The sequence below is a fragment of the Hypanus sabinus genome, chromosome X1 (assembly GCF_030144855.1).
Source record: "Hypanus sabinus isolate sHypSab1 chromosome X1, sHypSab1.hap1, whole genome shotgun sequence".
Classification (NCBI taxonomy): domain Eukaryota; kingdom Metazoa; phylum Chordata; class Chondrichthyes; order Myliobatiformes; family Dasyatidae; genus Hypanus; species Hypanus sabinus.
Genome location: NC_082738.1, coordinates 18,623,215 through 18,641,994, shown reverse-complemented (window position 1 = coordinate 18,641,994; position 18,780 = coordinate 18,623,215). Strand labels below are relative to the sequence as shown.

General features: G+C 44.9%; 1 protein-coding gene and 1 long non-coding RNA gene across 2 annotated transcripts in view; one reads left to right on the top strand and one right to left on the bottom strand.

Moving 5' to 3' along the window:
* Positions 1 to 2,066: 2,066 nt before the first annotated feature.
* Positions 2,067 to 18,245, bottom strand: LOC132384658 (uncharacterized). Its single transcript, XR_009508972.1, has 3 exons — positions 18,208 to 18,245; positions 2,768 to 2,882; positions 2,067 to 2,417 (listed from the first exon to the last, which is right to left on the bottom strand). It is a non-coding gene; the product is annotated as an uncharacterized LOC132384658 (long non-coding RNA).
* The window catches only part of eif4ba (eukaryotic translation initiation factor 4Ba), a 70,724-nt gene continuing 69,768 nt past the window's right edge, over positions 17,825 to 18,780 (top strand). Inside the window, exon 1 of the mRNA XM_059955987.1 lies at positions 17,825 to 17,862. Coding sequence (XP_059811970.1) covers positions 17,850 to 17,862 — 13 coding nt within the window. The 5' untranslated portion in view covers positions 17,825 to 17,849. The remainder of the gene's footprint in view (positions 17,863 to 18,780) is intronic.

Here is an 18,780-nt window from a genome sequence, read left to right as displayed (position 1 = left end):
GGTGGCTGTTCCTGAACCTGGTGGTGTGGGACTTCAGGCTTCTGTACCTCCTGCCCGATGGGAGCTGTGAGAAGATCACATGCCTCAGATGGTGTGTTGCCGTCTTGTAGATACTACCGGTGGTGGGGAGGGACGTGCCCATGATCAGTCCACGGCTCTCTGCAGCTTCCTACATACAGAATCTGAACATTTGAATTTTACAGGGAATTATCAGTCTGTTTACAGTAAATGTTTCCTCACCTTTATTGTATCAGCAAGGAAAATAAATTAATCGGGTACATCAGTGTTTCATTCACTTGTTCTGACTTCTGGGCTAGTTTGACGGTCTGGCATCCCAGAGCTGATCGAGGTGACTGAGAGAGGAAAACACAATCTTTTACTGCGGCTGCAGGGAAGATTTCAGCTCGGAAGCCTCTGTCGTTCTGAGTTTCTCCGTGTGGCAATGCCGCCCTCTGCCGTTTACATCGTGTCATTACCAGTCTGACAGGAACAGGTTGTTGCCTCTAAGTTCACATTTCAAAGTAATTTATTATCAATGTATGTATGTATCTGCTACTATATCTACTATCTTAAGAATCTTTTTTTAGGGCTGTCGCAGTAGATAGAAGGAAATTCAATACAACCACTGAAAAACTACACACAATTAAAGGTAGACAACCAATATGTGAATAAGATTAACTGTGAACACACATATAATAATAATAAATAAGTGAAAAATAATATTAAGAACATGAGGTGCAGAGTCTTTGAAAGTGAGCCCATAGGTTGTGAAATCAGTTCAGTGTTGGAGTGAGTGAATATAGAACATAGAAACATAGAAAACCTACAGCACAATACAGGCCGTACGGCCACAAAGCTGTGCCGAACATGTCCCTACCTTAGAAATTACCTAGGGTTACCCATAGCCCTCTATTTTTCTGAGCTCCATGTACTTATCCAGGAGTCTCTTAAAAGACCCTGTCATATCAACCTCCACCACCGTCACCGACAGCCCATTCCACACACTCACCACTCTGCGTAAAAAAAACTTACCCCTGATATCTCCTCTGTACCTACTCCCCAGCACCTTAAAACTGTCCTCTTGTGGCAACCATTTCAGCCCTGGGGAAAAGCCTCTGACTAGCCACACAATCAATGCCTCTCATCATCTTATACACCTCTATCAGGTCACCTCTCGTCCTCCGTCGCTCCAAGGAGAAAAGGCTGAGTTCACACAACCTATTCTCATAAGGCATGCTCCCCAATCCAGGCAACATCCTTGTAAATTTGTAAACTACCAATGGTGAGGAGGGATGTGCCCGTGATCAGTCCACAGCTCTCTACAGCTTCTTACATACCTGAACATTCAAATTCCCGTACCAGACCATAATGCAATTAGTCAGGATACTGTTCTATACTGAGAAACAGAGCACTGAGTCTGTGCTGGTTTACAGAGCAATCTCATTCCTGTGATTGATTCTCTCTCATTCTCTCTCTCCCTCTCTCTCTCCCCCTCCCTCTCCCTCTCCCTCTCCCTCTCCCTCTCCCTCTCCAGGATACTGTTCTATACTGAGAAATAGAGCACTGAGTCTGTGCTGGTTTACAAAGCAATCTCATTCCTGTGATCTATTCCCCCCCCCCCCAGATTGTACCCCTCACCTACACATTAGAGACAATTTACAGCGTCCAATTAACCCACACGGTCACGGGAGGACGTGCAAACTCCACACAGACAGTACCTGAGGACAGGATTGAATCTGGCTCTCTGGGGCTGCCCTGCTGTGCCACTGAACTCCCGCATCTCCACACCTGTTTCATGGATCTCTGTCCTGACCAGGGAGGGGTGAGACTGAGAGACAGACTCGTGGTCCCAGGAAAGGAACCGATGGTGATCTGGGTTGTCTCCGGATTGCTATTGACCCCATTGGGAGCACCAAACCATCAAATACTCCACGTCATCGATTAAAACATCCACCAGAATGTGAAATTGTCACCAGCCAGGGAATTATCAGTTTGTTTACAGTAAATGTTTCCTCACCTTTATTGTATCAGCAAGGAAAATAAATTAATCGGGTACATTGGTGTTTCATTCGCTTGTTCTGACTTCTGGGCTAGTTTGACGGTCTGGCATCCCAGAGCTGATCGAGGTGACTGAGAGAGGAAAACACAATCTTTTACTGCGGCTGCAGGGAAGATTTCAGCTCGGAAGCCTCTGTCGTTCTGAGTTTCTCCGTGTGGCAATGCCGCCCTCTGCCGTTTACATCGTGTCATTACCAGTCTGACAGGAGCAGGACAATGTCTTGGTTCCGGGTTGTTGTCTCAAAGTTCAAAGAAAATTTATCATCAAAGTACATTTCTGTCACCAGATATTACCCTCAGATTCATTCTTGCAGGCATTCACAGTCGATACAAAGAAATTCAATGGAATCACTGAAAAACTACAAATGAAGATCGACAAATGACCAATATGTGCAAAAGCAGATAAACTGCAAATACAAATAATAATAATAAATAAGTGAAAAATAATATTGAGAACATGAGGTTCAGAGACACTGAAAGTGAGTCCATAGGTTGTGGAATCAGTTCAGTATTAGAGTGAGTGAGCTTGGGTGATGTTATCCCCACTGGTTCAAGAGCCTGATGGTTCAGGGGTAACAAATGTTCCTGAATCTTAAAGAGTGGGACCTCAGGCACCTGTGGCCTGGATGGTGGGGGACCTAGATGATGGATGCTGCTTTTCTGTGACAACATTCCTTGTAGATGTGCTTAATGGTGGGGAGGGCTTTACCTGTGACGGACTGGGCAGTATCCACTAGGCTTTCTTTAGGCTTCTACATTCAAGGAGATTGGTGTTCCCATACCAGGCCGTGATGCAACCAGTCAGCATTCTCTCCACTGTGTATCTGTAGAAAGTAAGCAAAGATTTAGATCAACTTCTTAACCTTTGCAAACTTCTAAGAAATTGTTGTGCTTTCAATGTAATGGCATTTATGTGCTGGTCCCTGGACAGATACTCTAAAATGTTAGTACTGTATCAAGTGACTGAACATATGTCACCCAATACTACCCAGGATTCATTTTGATTACTTGAAATTAACTTTCTCAGTTCTTGCCCAGTTGCCCTGACCTGGAATAGTATTCACTGTATAATCAATATACTCTGCTACCATTGCCTGCAGATCTTCTTCAGAATGCCTGTGACCACAACTCATGGGTTAAAAATGCTTTGGGACATCCTAATAGGAATACAAAAGGCATTGTAAAATGCAGGTGTGTCTTTTCCATGTGAGTATACATTTAATATGAATGGGCTGTCTCATCTTCCATACTCTTACCAATCTGAATAAAGGCAAACGTCTAACTGAGTAATGTGTTAGCAACAACAACCAAATATATCACTGTTCTTTCATCATCGCTGGTTCTGAATCCGCAACACCAGTGAGAGAGCATCTTCACCAGAAGGACAGAAGTAGATTGCCCGCACTTTCTCAAGGGCAATTAGGGATGGACAATAAATGTTGGTCTCACCTGAAATTGAATGGTATCAGGAACATATACCCACTACTGGCCAGGCCATGGCAAGCCATATAATAGTTGTAAATTAATCAGGATCACAATTATTCTGAGGAATCTTAATAAGCAAATTCAAGGTGCCACTGTTTTAATTTCTGCAAAATTTCACTGGGGAAACTTCCATTTATGTGGCACCCTAAACATAACAAAACATCGCAAAGCACCTCGTAACAGGGATTTGTCAAAATAAAACTAAAAATATTACTTAAGGGTCACAGATTGAGGTTTAAGGAGGGTAAAGGAGAGGTTCTGAGAGAGAGTTCCAGAGCTTAGGGCCCTGGTGTACGTTTGCAGATGGACAAGTGAAGAGGAGGGTTTACCAGGACCAAAAATGAGGGAAGGGACAGTCATTGAAGGATTGGAGTGAAAGCAACCTGGAGCATTCATTGAGCTTGGAAACAAGGTTGAGGATTCAAAAACAAGGCATTGGTGGAAAAAGATCTGGAGTAGATCTGTGGGTCAAAGGGCAAATGAGGGGTGAATGGGACCAGTGTGGGTTAGGGCCGAGTGGAGAGCAGAGTTTTGAATTATCTCAAGTGTATGTAGAAGATGAGAGTCAGCCAGGAGAGTTTCGGAATAATTGAGCATGGTTTATTTGCAGCTAATGGATTGAGATGGAGCATGCAAGTGAAATCAGTCAGGATAGCAGTGTTGCAAACAGTTAGGTAGGGGAGAGTCTAAAGCCTGAGATAATGGCTGGAAGTAGAGGTAGTGACGGAGCAGGTACCAGGAGAATGGGGTGTGGGTTAGAGAGTCATTGAATGTTACAGCACAGAAACAGGCCCTTCTGCCAATCTAGTCTGCACCAAACTATTAATCTGTCTAGACCCATCAACCTGCACCCTGACCATAGCCCTCCACACCCCTCCCATCCCGGGACCACTCTGTGGCAAAGTCAGAATCAGAATCAGGTTTATTATCATCGACATGTGACGTGATATTTGTTAACTTAGCGGCAGCAGTTCAATGCAATACAAAATCTAGCAGAGAGAAAAAAATAATAAATAAAATAAAACATAATAATAAACAAATAAATCAGTTACATATATTGAATAGATTTTTTTTTAATGTGCAGAAAACAGAAATACTGTATATTAAAAAAAAGTGAGGTAGCTAGTGTCCAAAGATTCAATGAGTTGGCAACAGCAAATAAAACAAAACACAGTGAACAGCACCAGTGTACGTAAAAACGAGTAAAAGCTACATTAAGTTCAGCACTATATTGAACTCTCTCGCTCGCTCGTCAATTTTATTTTGTTCTCACTCAACCACCAGATGGAGCCAAAAGCAACAAAATTAAATTGCCTTCACGATTACATCTTCTCTCTAATATGGACAAAACTTACAAAAATGTAAAATAAAGTCAAAAAAATAAACAATGCTACTACATTTACATGTGCAATATACCTACAAATAATGCAGCTGGATTTACCATGGCATGTACTCAGAGTTGACATTATCCTAAATGGATGTCACTTATACTACAACAGTTCAAAGTGCATCTTAATGATTGAATGATTGAACCTTTGTCTGACTCAGTGAGCTGACAAGAACGTGGCATGTCAAGAGTTATAAAGAGCTCAACTTCCGTCGATCAGAAGGAAGGGGTATCTATCGATCCCTTCTTCTTTGCTCATTGCCATCTTTTGATCTCCACAGCTCATCCATTTTGTTTTGCCGATGCTGATGGTGCTATCTATCTATATGGCAGAGCAGGTTGACAGGAAACTCAATCAGCTCAATGATACCCACTTCCTGCAGGCTCATCGGCGCTTCGCTAAGCATTTCCTTGAAGCACAGGCAGTGCTTTGAATAACCAAGGCTAACCTTTCCCTTCAGGTGTACTGTCTCACACACAAAATGCTGGTGGAACACAGCAGGCCAGGCAGCATCTATAGGGAGAAGCACTGTTGACGTTTCAGGCCGAGACTCTTCATCAGGACTAACTGAAAGGAAAGATAGTAAGAGATTTGAAAGTAGGAGGGGGTGGGGAAAATGCAAAATGATAGGAGAAGACCAGAGGGGGTGGGATGAAGCTAAGAGCTGGAAAGGTGATTCGCAAAAGGGATTCAGAGCTGGAGAAGGGAAAGGATCATAGGACGGTCTCCCAGTCTGAGGCCTTCTATATATTGGTGGCTGGTGTGATATACTGTGTCCAGTGCTCCTGGTGCGGCCTTCTATATATTGGGGAGACCCGACGCAGACTGGGACACCATTTTGCTGAACACCTACACTCGGTTCACCAGAGAAAGCAGGATCTCCCAGAGGCCACACATTTTAATTCCACGTCCCATTCCCATTCTGATATGTCTATCCGTGGCCTCCTCTACTGTCAAGATGAAGCCACACTCAGGTTGGAGGAACAACACCTTATATTCCATCTAGGTAACCTCCAACCTGATGACATGAACATTGACTTCTCTAACTTCCGTTAATACCCCTCCTCCCCTTCTTACCCCATCCGTGATATATTTAGTTTTTTCCCCCTCCTTTTTTTTTCGCTGTCTCTGCCCATCACTCTGCCTGTTCTCCATCTCCCTCTGGTGCTCCCCTCCCCCCTTCTTTCTCCTGAGGCCTCCTGTCCCATGATCCTTTCCCTTCTCCAGCTCTGTATCGCTTTTACCAATCACCTTTCCAGCTCTCAGCTTCACCCCACCCCACCCCACCCGGTCCTTTCCCATCATTTCAGATTTCCCCCTCCCCCCACTACTTTCAAATCTCTTACCATCTTTCCTTTCAGTTAGTCCTGACGAAGGGTCTCGGCCCAAAACGTCGACAGTGCTTCTCCCTATAGATGCTGCCTGGCCTGCTGTGTTCCACCAGCATTTTGTTTGTGTTGCTTGAATTTCCAGCATCTGCAGATTTCCTCATGTTTGCCTTCAGCTGAATGTTGGCTTTCATGCCTTGAATGCTTCTAAGCTCATCATAAAGTTTTCCAGCTGCTCAGGACTGATTCTACATGCTCACATTCTCTTGCCTTCCTGGCTGCTGGCTCCAAGCTATCAGATTTGGTGTTTGACCTGAGACAATCAAAGAGGGAGCTTTGCTAATCAGTCCTAATCACTACCTCGGCACAGTACCACTATAATCACTTTGATTCCTTTGCTCTAAAATAGATTTAATTTGTTCTAATTGTCTTCTCTCTTGTAAAACTCATTTGTTTTTTCTTGTGAATGATGTACATCTGATTCTAAGTGCACGTGATGCTGCTGCAAGTTTTTTTTGCACTTGTGTACTTGATGTGACAATTAACTTGACTTTGACTTTGCTTCTCTTTCACCAATTTTCACTTCAACCTCACACATGTTGATCACCTTGAACCTTTCCTGGTAAACACTGGTGACATTGTCCCATCTGACATATTCTCATTCTTACATTCTGAAGCACCTTCCATTGACACTTAAACATTTGTTTCTTACATTTTCTTATGAGCAAGGAGGCCTTTCAGCCCATCATGTCTGCCAAATCTTAGAGTTATCCAGCCATTCTCATTTCTCCATTAATATACAAGTAATTGGCCAGCTGGTGGCACAGTAGCATCAGCGCTGGACTTCTGGGCAAGAGGTCCCAAGTTCGAATCAGGCCGGCTCCCTTGCACATCGTAAAAAAATACCTGGCGAGGGATGGGGTCTGCCAGGTTTCAGATGCCCAAGACACACCGTACGATGAGCAATCAGACATGCTTTATTGATCCCGAGGAAAATTGGGTTTCGTTACAGTTGCACCAACCAAGAATAGAGTTGAAATATAGCAAAATAAAACCAGAAATAATTAAATAATAATAAGTAAATTATTCCAAGCGGAAATAAGTCCAGGACCAGCCTATTGGCTCAGGGTGTCTGACACTCTGAGCGAGGAGTTGTAAAGTTTGATGGCCACAGGTAGGAATGACTTCCTATGATGCTCAGTGTTGCATCTCGGTGGAATGAGTCTCTGGCTGAATGTACTCCTGTGCCTAACCAGTACATTATGGAGTTGATGGGAGACATTGTCCAAGATGGCATGCAACTTGGACAGCATCCTCTTTTCAGACACCACCGTCAGAGAGTTCAGTTCCACCCCCACAACATCACTGGCCTTGCGAATGGGTTCAGCATCGTCCAGCAGATGTTAAAGGACCTCAGTCTCCTCAGAAATAAAGACATAGAAACATTGAAAATGGGTGCTGGAGTAGGCCCTTCGGCCCTTCGAGCCTGCACCGCCATTCAGTATGATCATGGCTGATCATCCAACTCAGAACCCTGTACCTGCTTTCTCCCCATACCCCCTGATCCCTTTAGCCACAAGGGCCATATCTAACTTCCTCTTAAATATAGCCAATGAACCGGCCTCAACTGTTTCCTGTGGCAGAGAATTCCACAGATTCACCACTCTCTGTGTGAAGAAGTTTTTCCTCTTCTCAGTCCTAAAAGGCTTCCCCTTTATCCTTAAACTGTGACCCCTCGTTCTGGACTTCCCCAACATCGGAAACAATCTTTCTGCATCTAGCCTGTCCAATCCCTTTAGAATTTTATACATTTCAATAAGATCCCCCCTCAATCTTCTAAATTCCATTGAGTATAAGCCTAGTCGATCCAGTCTTTCTTCATATGAAAGTCCTGCCATCCCAGGAATCAATCTGGTGAACCTTCTCTGTACTCCCTCTATGGCAAGAATGTCTTTCCTCAGATTAGGGGACCAAAACTGCACACAATATTCTAGGTGTGGTCTCACCAAGGCCTTGTACAACTGCAGTAGAACCTCCCTGCTCCTGTACTCAAATCCTTTTGCTATGAATGCCAACATACCATTTGCCTTTTTCACCACCTACTGTACCTGCATGCCCACCTTCAATGACTGGTGTACAATGACACCCAGGTCTCGTTGCATCTCCCCTTTTCCTAATCGGCCACCGTTCAGATAATAATCTGTTTTCCTGTTCTTGCAACCAAAGTGGATAACCTCACATTTATCCACATTAAATTGCATCTGCCATGAATTTGCCCACTCACCTAACCTATCCAAGTCACCCTGCATCCTCTGAGCATCCTCCTCACAGCTAACACCGCTGCCCAGCTTCGTGTCATCCGCAAACTTGGAGATGCTGCATTTAATTCCCTCATCTAAATCATTAATATATATTGTAAACAACTGGGGTCCCAGCACTGAGCCTTGCGGTACCCCACTAGTCACTGCCTGCCATTCTGAAAAGGTCCTGTTTATTCCCACTCTTTGCTTCCTGTCTGCCAACCAATTCTCTATCCACATCAATACTATACCCCCAATACCATGTGCTTTAAGTTTGCACACTAATCTCCTGTGTGGGACCTTGTCAAAAGCCTTTTGAAAATCTAAATATACCACATCCACTGGCTCTCCCCTATCCACTCTACTAGTTACATCTTCAAAAAAGACGGCTCTGACCCTTCTTGTAGACAGCCTCAGTGTTCTTTGAGCAGTTCAGTTTCTTGTCAATTTGTATCCCCAGGTACTTGTAATCCTCCACCATGTCCACACTGACCCTTTGGATGAAAACAGGGGTCAACAGTGCCTTAGCCCTCCTCAGGTCCATCACCAGCTCCTTAGTCTTTTTCACATTAAGCTGCAGATGATTCTGCTCGCACCAAGTGACAAAGTTTCCCACTGTTGCCCTGTACTCTGCCTCATCTCCCTTGCTGATGCATCCAACTATGGCAGAGTCATCAGAAAACTTCTGAAGATGGCAAGACTCTGTGTTGTAGTTGAAGTCCGAGGTGTAGATGGTGAAGAGAAAGGGAGACAGGACAGTCCCCTGTGGAGCCCCAGTACTGCTGACCACTCTGTCTGACTCACAGTGTTGCAAGCGCATGTTCTGTGGTCTGCCAGTCAGGTAATCAATAATCCATGACACCAGGGAAGCATCCACCTGCATCACTGTCAGCATCTCACCCAGTAGAGCAGGGCGGATGGTGTTGAACGCACTGGAGAAGTCAAAAAACATGACCCTCACAGTGCTTGCCGGCTAGTCCAGGTGGGCGTAGACACGGTTCAGCAGGTAGACGATCCTCAACTCCTATTCAGGGCTGGTAGGTGAACTGGAGGGGATCTAAGTGTGGCCTAACCATTGGCCAGAGCTGCTCCAATCACCAAAAAGATCGATGCAAAAAGCTTGTCATGACGGTGCCCTGACGACTCTTCCAGGAGTTAAGGGCGCGCGCACACACACACACACACACACACACACACACACACACACACACACACACACACACACACACACACACACACACACACACACACACACACACACACACACGTAATGCATTCTTTCTCATACAACCATAAACTCTCTCAAATTCTACCAACATACACTCAGGTTAACTCACAGTGACCAATTAACCCATCATCCTCCATGAACTTGGGATGCAGGAACTCCTAGGTGAAATTAATGGGGTCACAGGGAGAATGTGCAAACTCCACACAGAGTTTGTCTGCAGGTCAGCTTCAAACTCAGGGCTCTGGTGCTGTGCTATACCACTGTGCCATTCAGAAATGCAGAAAAGTTCAGTATAATTCTGAACAGTCTATACAATCCATCCAGGATCACCACCTTCTCTGCTCAGTTCGTGAGCTTGCTGCTATGGATATTTTCCTCCCAGTAGACATTGCACTGCTTGATTGCCAGAGTTTGCCTCTATCTTGTTTTGCTCTCAAGCAGACTGCTGACAAATGTCCCTTGATACCACAGTTGTGGCAAACAAATTGTGTTTGCAGTCACAGCTCACTGTCGCAAACTGCCAGTGATAATACCAGCCTTACAGCTGGTGTCTGCCTTTAGCCAAAGATGTAGAAGACCTTAACCTCACCTACACTGCAGGCCTTTATTGGAAGATGTTCTTTCATTGACTGGTGTCTCTATTATCCAGACAATAATAAATGCCTGCTTGAAATTCAGTCTCTTCTCACTGAGCAAAAGTCAAAGTAAAGCAAATTTATTATTAAAGCACGTACACATCAACATATACAACCCCAAGATTTGTTTTCTTGCAGGTATTTACAGGAAAATAAAGCAATACAATAGAATGTATGAAAAACTATGCATAAACAAGGACTGACAAACAAGCAATGAGATAAAGAAGATAGACTGTGCAAATAAATAAGTAATCCTGTACTGAGAACGTGAGTTGTAAAGTCCTTGACGGTGAGTCTCTAAGCCATGTGGGTACGTGGTCAGCAGCAAGTTTTACATCTGTAAAAAAAAACTAGAGAGTGTTGTTCTGTCGGTTGTGGAATCAGTTCAGCGTTGAGGTGAATGAAGTTATCCACACCGGTTCAGGAGCCTGATGTGTGGAATCAGTTCAGCGTTGAGGTGAATGAAGTTATCCACACCGGTTCAGGAGCCTGATGTGTGGAATCAGTTCAGCGTTGAGGTGAATGAACTTATCCACACCGGTTCAGGAGCCTGATGTGTGGAATCAGTTCAGTGTTGAGGTGAATGAAGTTATCCACACCGGTTCAGGAGCCTGATGTGTGGAATCAGTTCAGTGTTGAGGTGAATGAAGTTATCCACACCGGTTCAGGAGCCTGATGTGTGGAATCAGTTCAGCGTTGAGGTGAATGAACTTATCCACACCGGTTCAGGAGCCTGATGTGCGGAATCAGTTCAGCGTTGAGGTGAATGAAGTTATCCACACCGGTTCAGGAGCCTGATGTGTGGAATCAGTCCAGTGTTGAGGTGAATGAAGTTATCCACACCGGTTCAGGAGCCTGATGTGTGGAATCTGTTCAGTGTTGGGGTGAGTGAAGTTATCCACACCGGTTCAGGAGCCTGATGTGTGGAATCTGTTCAGCGTTGAGGTGAATGAAGTTATCCACACCGGTTCAGGAGCCTGATGTGTGGAATCAGTTCAGCGTTGAGGTGAATGAAGTTATCCACACCGGTTCAGGAGCCTGATGTGTGGAATCAGTTCCCGGTTCAGGAGCCTGATGTGTGGAATCAGTTCAGCGTTGAGGTGAATGAACTTATCCACACCGGTTCAGGAGCCTGATGTGTGGAATCAGTTCAGCGTTGGGGTGAGTGAAGTTATCCACACCGGTTCAGGAGCCTGATGTGTGGAATCAGTTCAGTGTTGAGGTGAATGAAGTTATCCACACCGGTTCAGGAGCCTGATGTGTGGAATCAGTCCAGTGTTGAGGTGAATGAAGTTATCCACACCGGTTCAGGAGCCTGATGTGTGGAATCAGTTCAGCGTTGAGGTGAATGAAGTTATCCACACCGGTTCAGGATCCTGATGTGCGGAATCAGTTCAGCGTTGAGGTGAATGAACTTATCCACACCGGTTCAGGAGCCTGATGTGTGGAATCTGTTCAGTGTTGAGGTGAATGAAGTTATCCACACCGGTTCAGGAGCCTGATGTGTGGAATCAGTTCAGCGTTGAGGTGAATGAAGTTATCCACACCGGTTCAGGAGCCTGATGTGTGGAATCAGTTCAGTGTTGAGGTGAATGAAGTTATCCACACCGGTTCAGGAACCTGATGTGTGGAATCAGTTCAGCGTTGAGGTGAATGAAGTTATCCACACCGGTTCAGGAGCCTGATGGTTGTAGGGTAATAGCTGTTCCCAAACCTCATGGTGTGGTAACCAAGACTTTTGCATCCCCTGACTGAAGGTAGCAGTGAGAGGAGAGTATGGCCCGGATGGTGGGGTCCTTGATGGATGCTGCTTTCCTGTAGACGTGCTCCATAGTGGGGGAGGGCTTTGCCTGTGATGGACTGGACTGTTTCTTTATTAACACACACATCATGAATTCCACAAACTGGTGATCCCATTGTTCAACAGTTCATGTCAAACCTGCCTCAGAGACTGCAATAGCTTCAACAGGATACTGGTTCCAACTGCTAGACTGAAACCAGGGAGAACTAGAGAGACACTCACACTGTTCAGCCAGTTTAAACAACATATCAAATGCCTTGTCTCCCGGCATGAAGATGATAGCAGTTCTGATAAGCATTTATTTTACTACCTCTGTGCAAGCAAAATGGGCTTCTTCTCCCCTCTGCATTGTCATTTGCAGAGAAGTGTGTTCCATTCTTTCTACATATTCAATCAATTGCTATTGACATGACCTAAAGTAATGACTGGTCATTCCTAGTTGTACAATCCCATGATACATAAAGTCATCAGAAGCAGAGGTAGACTATCCAGCCTCTCAAATCTACATGCTATTCAATAATATCATAGCTGTTACTTCAACTCAGTGCCATTTTCTGCATAAGACTACAATACCATAAAACTGTGTGGTTTGGAGCCGCCATCAAGCAGGATAGAACCAGACTACAGCGCACAGTGAGGACTGCCGAGCGCATCATTGGAGCCTCCCTGCCCTCTATTGTGGACCTGTACTCTTCCAGGTTGAAGAAGAGGGTGGGGAACATCATAAAGGACTCCTTCCATCCTGCGCACGAACTGTTTGAACTGCTTCCGTCTGGTAGGCGCTTCAGATCCCTCCAGACTAAGACTAATAGGCACTGGAGAAGTTTTTTCCCTGCTGCGGTCACTTTGCTGAACAGTTAACTGCCGATTAACTGTCGGCTAACTGTTACTTGGATTGCACTACTTGTATGTATAATCTATATTTTCATTTATATTTATCATCTGTTATGAGCAGAAAGACAACATCTGCCGGAAGTAAATTCCTTGTATGTGCACAGGTACTTGGCGATTAAAGTCTGATTCTGATTCTGAACATAGGAGCAGAATTAGGGCATTCAGCCCATTGAGTCTGCCCATTCCATCATGGCAGAATTAGCAAGAATGACGAGTCAGCATACAGAGAGGAGGTGCAGCAGCTAATGGACCGGTGCAGAGCCAACAACTTGTCTCTGAATGTGAGCAAAACAAAAGAGATGGTTGTTGACTTCAGGAGAGCACGGAGCGACCACTCTACGCTGAACATTGATGGCTCCTCCATTGAGATAGTTAAGAGCACCACATTTCTTGATGTTCACCCGGCGGAGAATCTCACCTGGTCCCTCAACACCAGCTCCATAGCAAAGAAAGCCCTGCAGCGTCCCTAATTTCTGCGAAGGCTGAGGAAAGTCCATCTCCCAAACCCCATCCTCATCACATTCTACAGCGGATGTATTGAGAGCATCCTGAGCAGCTGCATCACTGCCTGGTTCGAAAATTGCACCATCTCGGGTTGCAAGACCCTGCAGCAGATAGTGAGGTCAGCTGAGAAGATCATCAGGGTCTCTCTTCCCACCATTACAGACATTTACACCACACACTGCAACCCCAAAGCGAACAGCACCCCACGCTGTTAAGGACCCCACGCACCCCCCCATACAAACTCTTCTCCCTCCTGCCAACTGGCAAAAGGTACCAAAGCAATTGGGCTCTCACGACCAGACTATGCAACAGTTTCTTCCCCCAAGCCATCAGACTCCTCAATACTCAGAGCCTAGACTGACATCTACATCATTTATTATTATATTGTAATTTGTCCTCCAATGTGCCTATTGTCTTGTTTATTAATTATTGTACTGCCCTGCACTGTTTTGTGCAGGTCTATAGTCTAGTGCAGTTTTTATGTTGTTTTACGTAGTCTAGTGTAGCCTTGTGCTGTCTCACATAGTCCAGTATAATTTTGTGTTGTTTCATGTAGCACCAGGGTCCTGGAGGAACGTTGTTTCATTTTTACTGTGTACTGTACCAGCAGATTATGGTCAAAATGACAATATAATTGACTTGACTTGATTATCTCTCTCAACCTCATTTTCCTGTCTTCTCATAATCTTTGATTCCCCTGACTAATCAAGAACCTATCAACCTCCACTTTAAATATACCCAGTGACTTGGCCTCCACAGCCACCTGTTCACCACCCTCATCTCTTGATATCCCAGGATGTGGGGATATTCATGATCCGCATATCCTGATTCCTTTGAAACCTCAAATGACAGAACGAAGAGAGCCTAGGCAACAATCTTTCCCTTGATGTCGGCAAAACAGAGGAGCTGGCCACTAACTTCAGGAACACACACAAAATGCTGGTGGAACACAGCAGGCCAGGCAGCATCTATAGGGAGAAGCGCTGTCGATGTTTCGGGCCAAGACCCTTCGTCAGGACTAACTGAAAGGAAAGATAGTAAGAGATTTGAAAGTAGTGGGGGGAGGGGGAAATGCGAAATGATAGGAGAAGACTGGAGGGGATGGGATGAAGCTAAGAGCTGGAAAGGTGATTGGCAAAAGTGATACAGAGCTGGAGAAGGGAAAGGATCATGGGACAGGAGGCCTCGGGAGAAAGAAAGGGGGAGGGGGGAAGCACCAGAGGGAGATGGAGAACAGGCAGAGTGATGGGCAGAGAGAGAAAAAAAACAAACAAGTCAGAGAAGTCAATGTTCATGCCGTCAGGTTGGAGGCGACCCAGCCGGTATATAAGGTGTTGTTCCTCCAACCTGAATGTGGCTTCATCTTGACAGTAGAGGAGACATTTTCAGGAAGTGGGGTGGAGTACATGCTCCAGTCTGAGGTGAAAATGGTTGAAGATGACAGAGAGCTTCAAATACCTAGGTGTAAGTATCACTAATACCTTGACCTGGTACAGCCATGCAGACTCTATGACCAAGAAAGTTAACTAGCACCTTTACCTCCTGAGAAGGCTAAGGAAGTTCAGCTTGTCCATGATGACCATCACCAATTTTCACAGATGTACCCTAGAAAGCACCTAACTCAAATGCCTGATTGATATGGCTAATGCTCTACCCAAGACAGCAAGAAATTGTAGACAGTCAGAAATACAGACCAGATCAGTCTACACTTCCTGCTGCCTCACTAATACTTTCTTAATGATCTGCACTTATTTGCAAGAACAGCATTTATTTCCCATTTCTAATTGGCATTGACCAGCTAATGTATTTCTGGGGAAAGTGTTTCCACAATGCTGTTGCTGAATTGTGTTTGGGGGGGGGGGGGGGGGCTGTAGAGTGTTTCAGGATTTACAATGTTGGAATGAAGAATACATTCTATAATACAATGGCTTCAGTCTGACAGATGGAATCAATATCCCGTTGAAGCTATTGCAGTTTCTGAAGTAGGTTTGAGGCAAACTGTTGAACAATGGGAACATAGGCAAAGCCCTCCCCCACAATGGAGCACATCTACAGGAAAGCAGCATCCATCAAGGACCCCACCATCCGGGCCATTCTCTCCTCTCACTGCTACCTTCAGTCAGGGGGTGCAAAAGTCTTGGTTACCACACCATGAGGTTCAGGAACAGCTATTACCCTACAACCATCAGGATCCTGAACCGGTGTGGATAACTTCATTCACCTCAACGCTGAACTGATTCCACACATCAGGCTCCTGAACCGGTGTGGATAACTTCATTCACCTCAACGCTGAACTGATTCCACACATCAGGCTCCTGAACCGGTGTGGATAAGTTCATTCACCTCAACGCTGAACTGATTCCACAACCGACAGAACAACACTCTCTAGTTTTTTTTTACAGATGTGTGGACCAACCGTTGCTCTGAGCAGGAAATTTTTACACAACCTGAAAACTGCTCTACAACTCACGCTCTTAGTATTATTTCAATCCAATGCACATATTTCCTTCTAATAATGATGGAAGCCCTCCAGCCTATCGAATCTATCACAGAGCAATTCCATCCACTCATTTATTTTCTCTGTATTCTGATGTCCCCACATTCCCATCAACTCCCTCCAGATTCTATCCCTCACCTACACACTAAGGGCAATTTACAGTGACCAATTAACCTATGGACCCTCACATCTTTGGGATGTCGGAGGAAACCTGGGTTCCTGGGGGAAACCCACATGGTGACAGAGCTGTGTCCTCCGCACAGACAGTCCCAGACGTCAGGATCGAACCTGGGTCTCTGTTGCTGTGAGGGCAGCTATCCCACTGTGCTACCCAGTCATTTGGAATGGCAAAGAGTTAAATGGCAAAAGGAATCACGGAGCTGGAGAAATGTGCAACTTTGATGATTCTTAAACCATGCATTGCAGGAGAGAGTTATGTGTGGTTTAAATAATAAATGGGTGCACAAGGAGCCCTACATTTGGCCTAGCTTGCAAAATTACAACCTTGGTGAAAATGGCAGCAAAAAAATGCCAGAGTGAGGTGATGAATTTGTTCCAGGAGTGGAGAACAGAACCAGCCACGAAGGGGAGACATGAGTCAACGGTGAGTTGTGTTAGAATGTAAGATATAACCTCAACACCAGAGACACAAAGATGGCTCAGAAAGTCCACATATCTGAGAAAGCTAGGAAACAGCCTGACCTGTGCAGATGTGAAATATCCTTTCAACAATGGAAAACAATGTAGTATGTAAACAGGTCAGTTGGGTGTGATGCCATAGCAATGTTGGAAATAAGGAAACTAAAGCAGAAGTTGTCATTCATTCCTTTGATCTGACCCACCATTCAACATGATCATGGCTGATCTCCCAGTTCTGTTCTCCAGTTAACATGAGCCTAATTAACCCAATCTCTCCTAATATATCAGCTCAGCCACCCTGGGAGTTTGATAAACCTTTCTTGCACTTTCTTAAGCACATAAGCATAATTTAGTAGCTAGTTTAGTCTCTAATAAAAAAGTAAAACCATGGTTTGAATCTCCAGGTGTATCCTTATCATTCCTATTGATGGTAAATATCAGCTGAGGTGAGGTAGAAATTCTTCTCTCAGAGGGTTGAGATTCTTTGGAACTCCCTGCCACAAAGAAGTGTAGAGTACTTGCCCTCTGTGTTTGAGAGAAATGGATTAAGGGAATTAAGGGTTCTAGAGAAAGAGCAGTAAATTGAGCTTGAAGAGAGTTGAAGCAGCAATTCTTACTGAATGGTGGAGCAGGCACGAGGTGCTGAATGGCAGAACCCTGTTCGAACTTCTTATGGTCTTTCTGTTTTGGTCCTATCTATTGTAATTATACCTGACTCGACAGTTTATTCTGCTAACTCATTCCCATTACCCTTTCACCTTAAACCCATATCCCCTAGCTTTAGACTCCCCCATCCTGGGGAAAAAGATTGTGATTATGAAAAAAAAGAAAAGAAAATGCTGTAAATACTAACTGACTACGTTTCTTCAAAAACCTGCTGAGTATCTCCAGTTGAACATTTCTAGTTATTTGAATCGGTAAAACAATTGTAATATAACAGTACATTTCAGATAATTTCGACAATAAAAATGAGCGCTTTTTTTTGCTTCATTGAATACAAAACGCGAACCACGAGATGCATTTCCCAACCACCGTGAAGTGGGGTGTCACGTGATTTCGATATCCGGGTCCTGTCATTGGTCATTCTCCAACATGGCGGCTTCAGGTAAGAGGTTGGGAGCGCGGAGTGGGGCGGGAGAAAAGAAACAAATCGGGCGCGGTTTCTGTTGGTGTGAGCCGGGTTTTGTGGGAACAGGGTTGATGAATTCCGGGGGGATGATGCGATGGACGTGTGGCTGGCTGGCCAGTCGGCCATTCAGGCGACGGCTGCGAGTAGTGGGAAAGGGAACGAACAAGCGTGCGGGCGGGAGGGAGGCGTGCGGTGAGCCGGCGCGCCGAGGCGGCCTTCCCCACTCACTGAACATGCTGCGTCCCGTCCAGCTGGAGGGAGGGGGGGGGGCAGGCGCGGCATGGGGCGACCACGAGAGAAACTTCACATTTCTAGCAGTACTTCCAACTCCTGAACCAGCATTTCGGCCTGCATTCGTCACGTTGTACGTGGCGTATGCCAGAACTTTTGCCAATAGCAGTGGCGTTATACTGACATCAGACAACGTCGCATATCGTAAAAACGTAAATTCTTGGAGATCTGCTCGTTCTGCGATTAGGCAACTCGAAATTACACCTGTAGCTTACGAGCTTGAAATGGATCATTTGTTATGTGATGTAAATCTAACCCATGTTTATGGTCATCATCTTCATCCTCCGATCTTGATTGGTTTCTCTACTACTATTGCCTCACACGTAGCAAGGTCATCTCTCTGATCAGTTTGTCCTCTGTTGTAATAATTATGCATATCCAAATTGATGATCCCAGTATAATTCCTTTTCTTTCTCTTTTTTCTCCCCCCCCCATATGATTGCAATACGACAGCAATAAATGTTGTAAAGGAAATGGGCTTGAATATATGTGGAATATTACATTAAGCACAATTTAAATACCTTTTTTTTGTTCCCTTGACTTTTGAAAGCTTTAACAAGTTATCTAATTAAGTTGCTTTAAAGTTGAAGGAGATTTGTACAA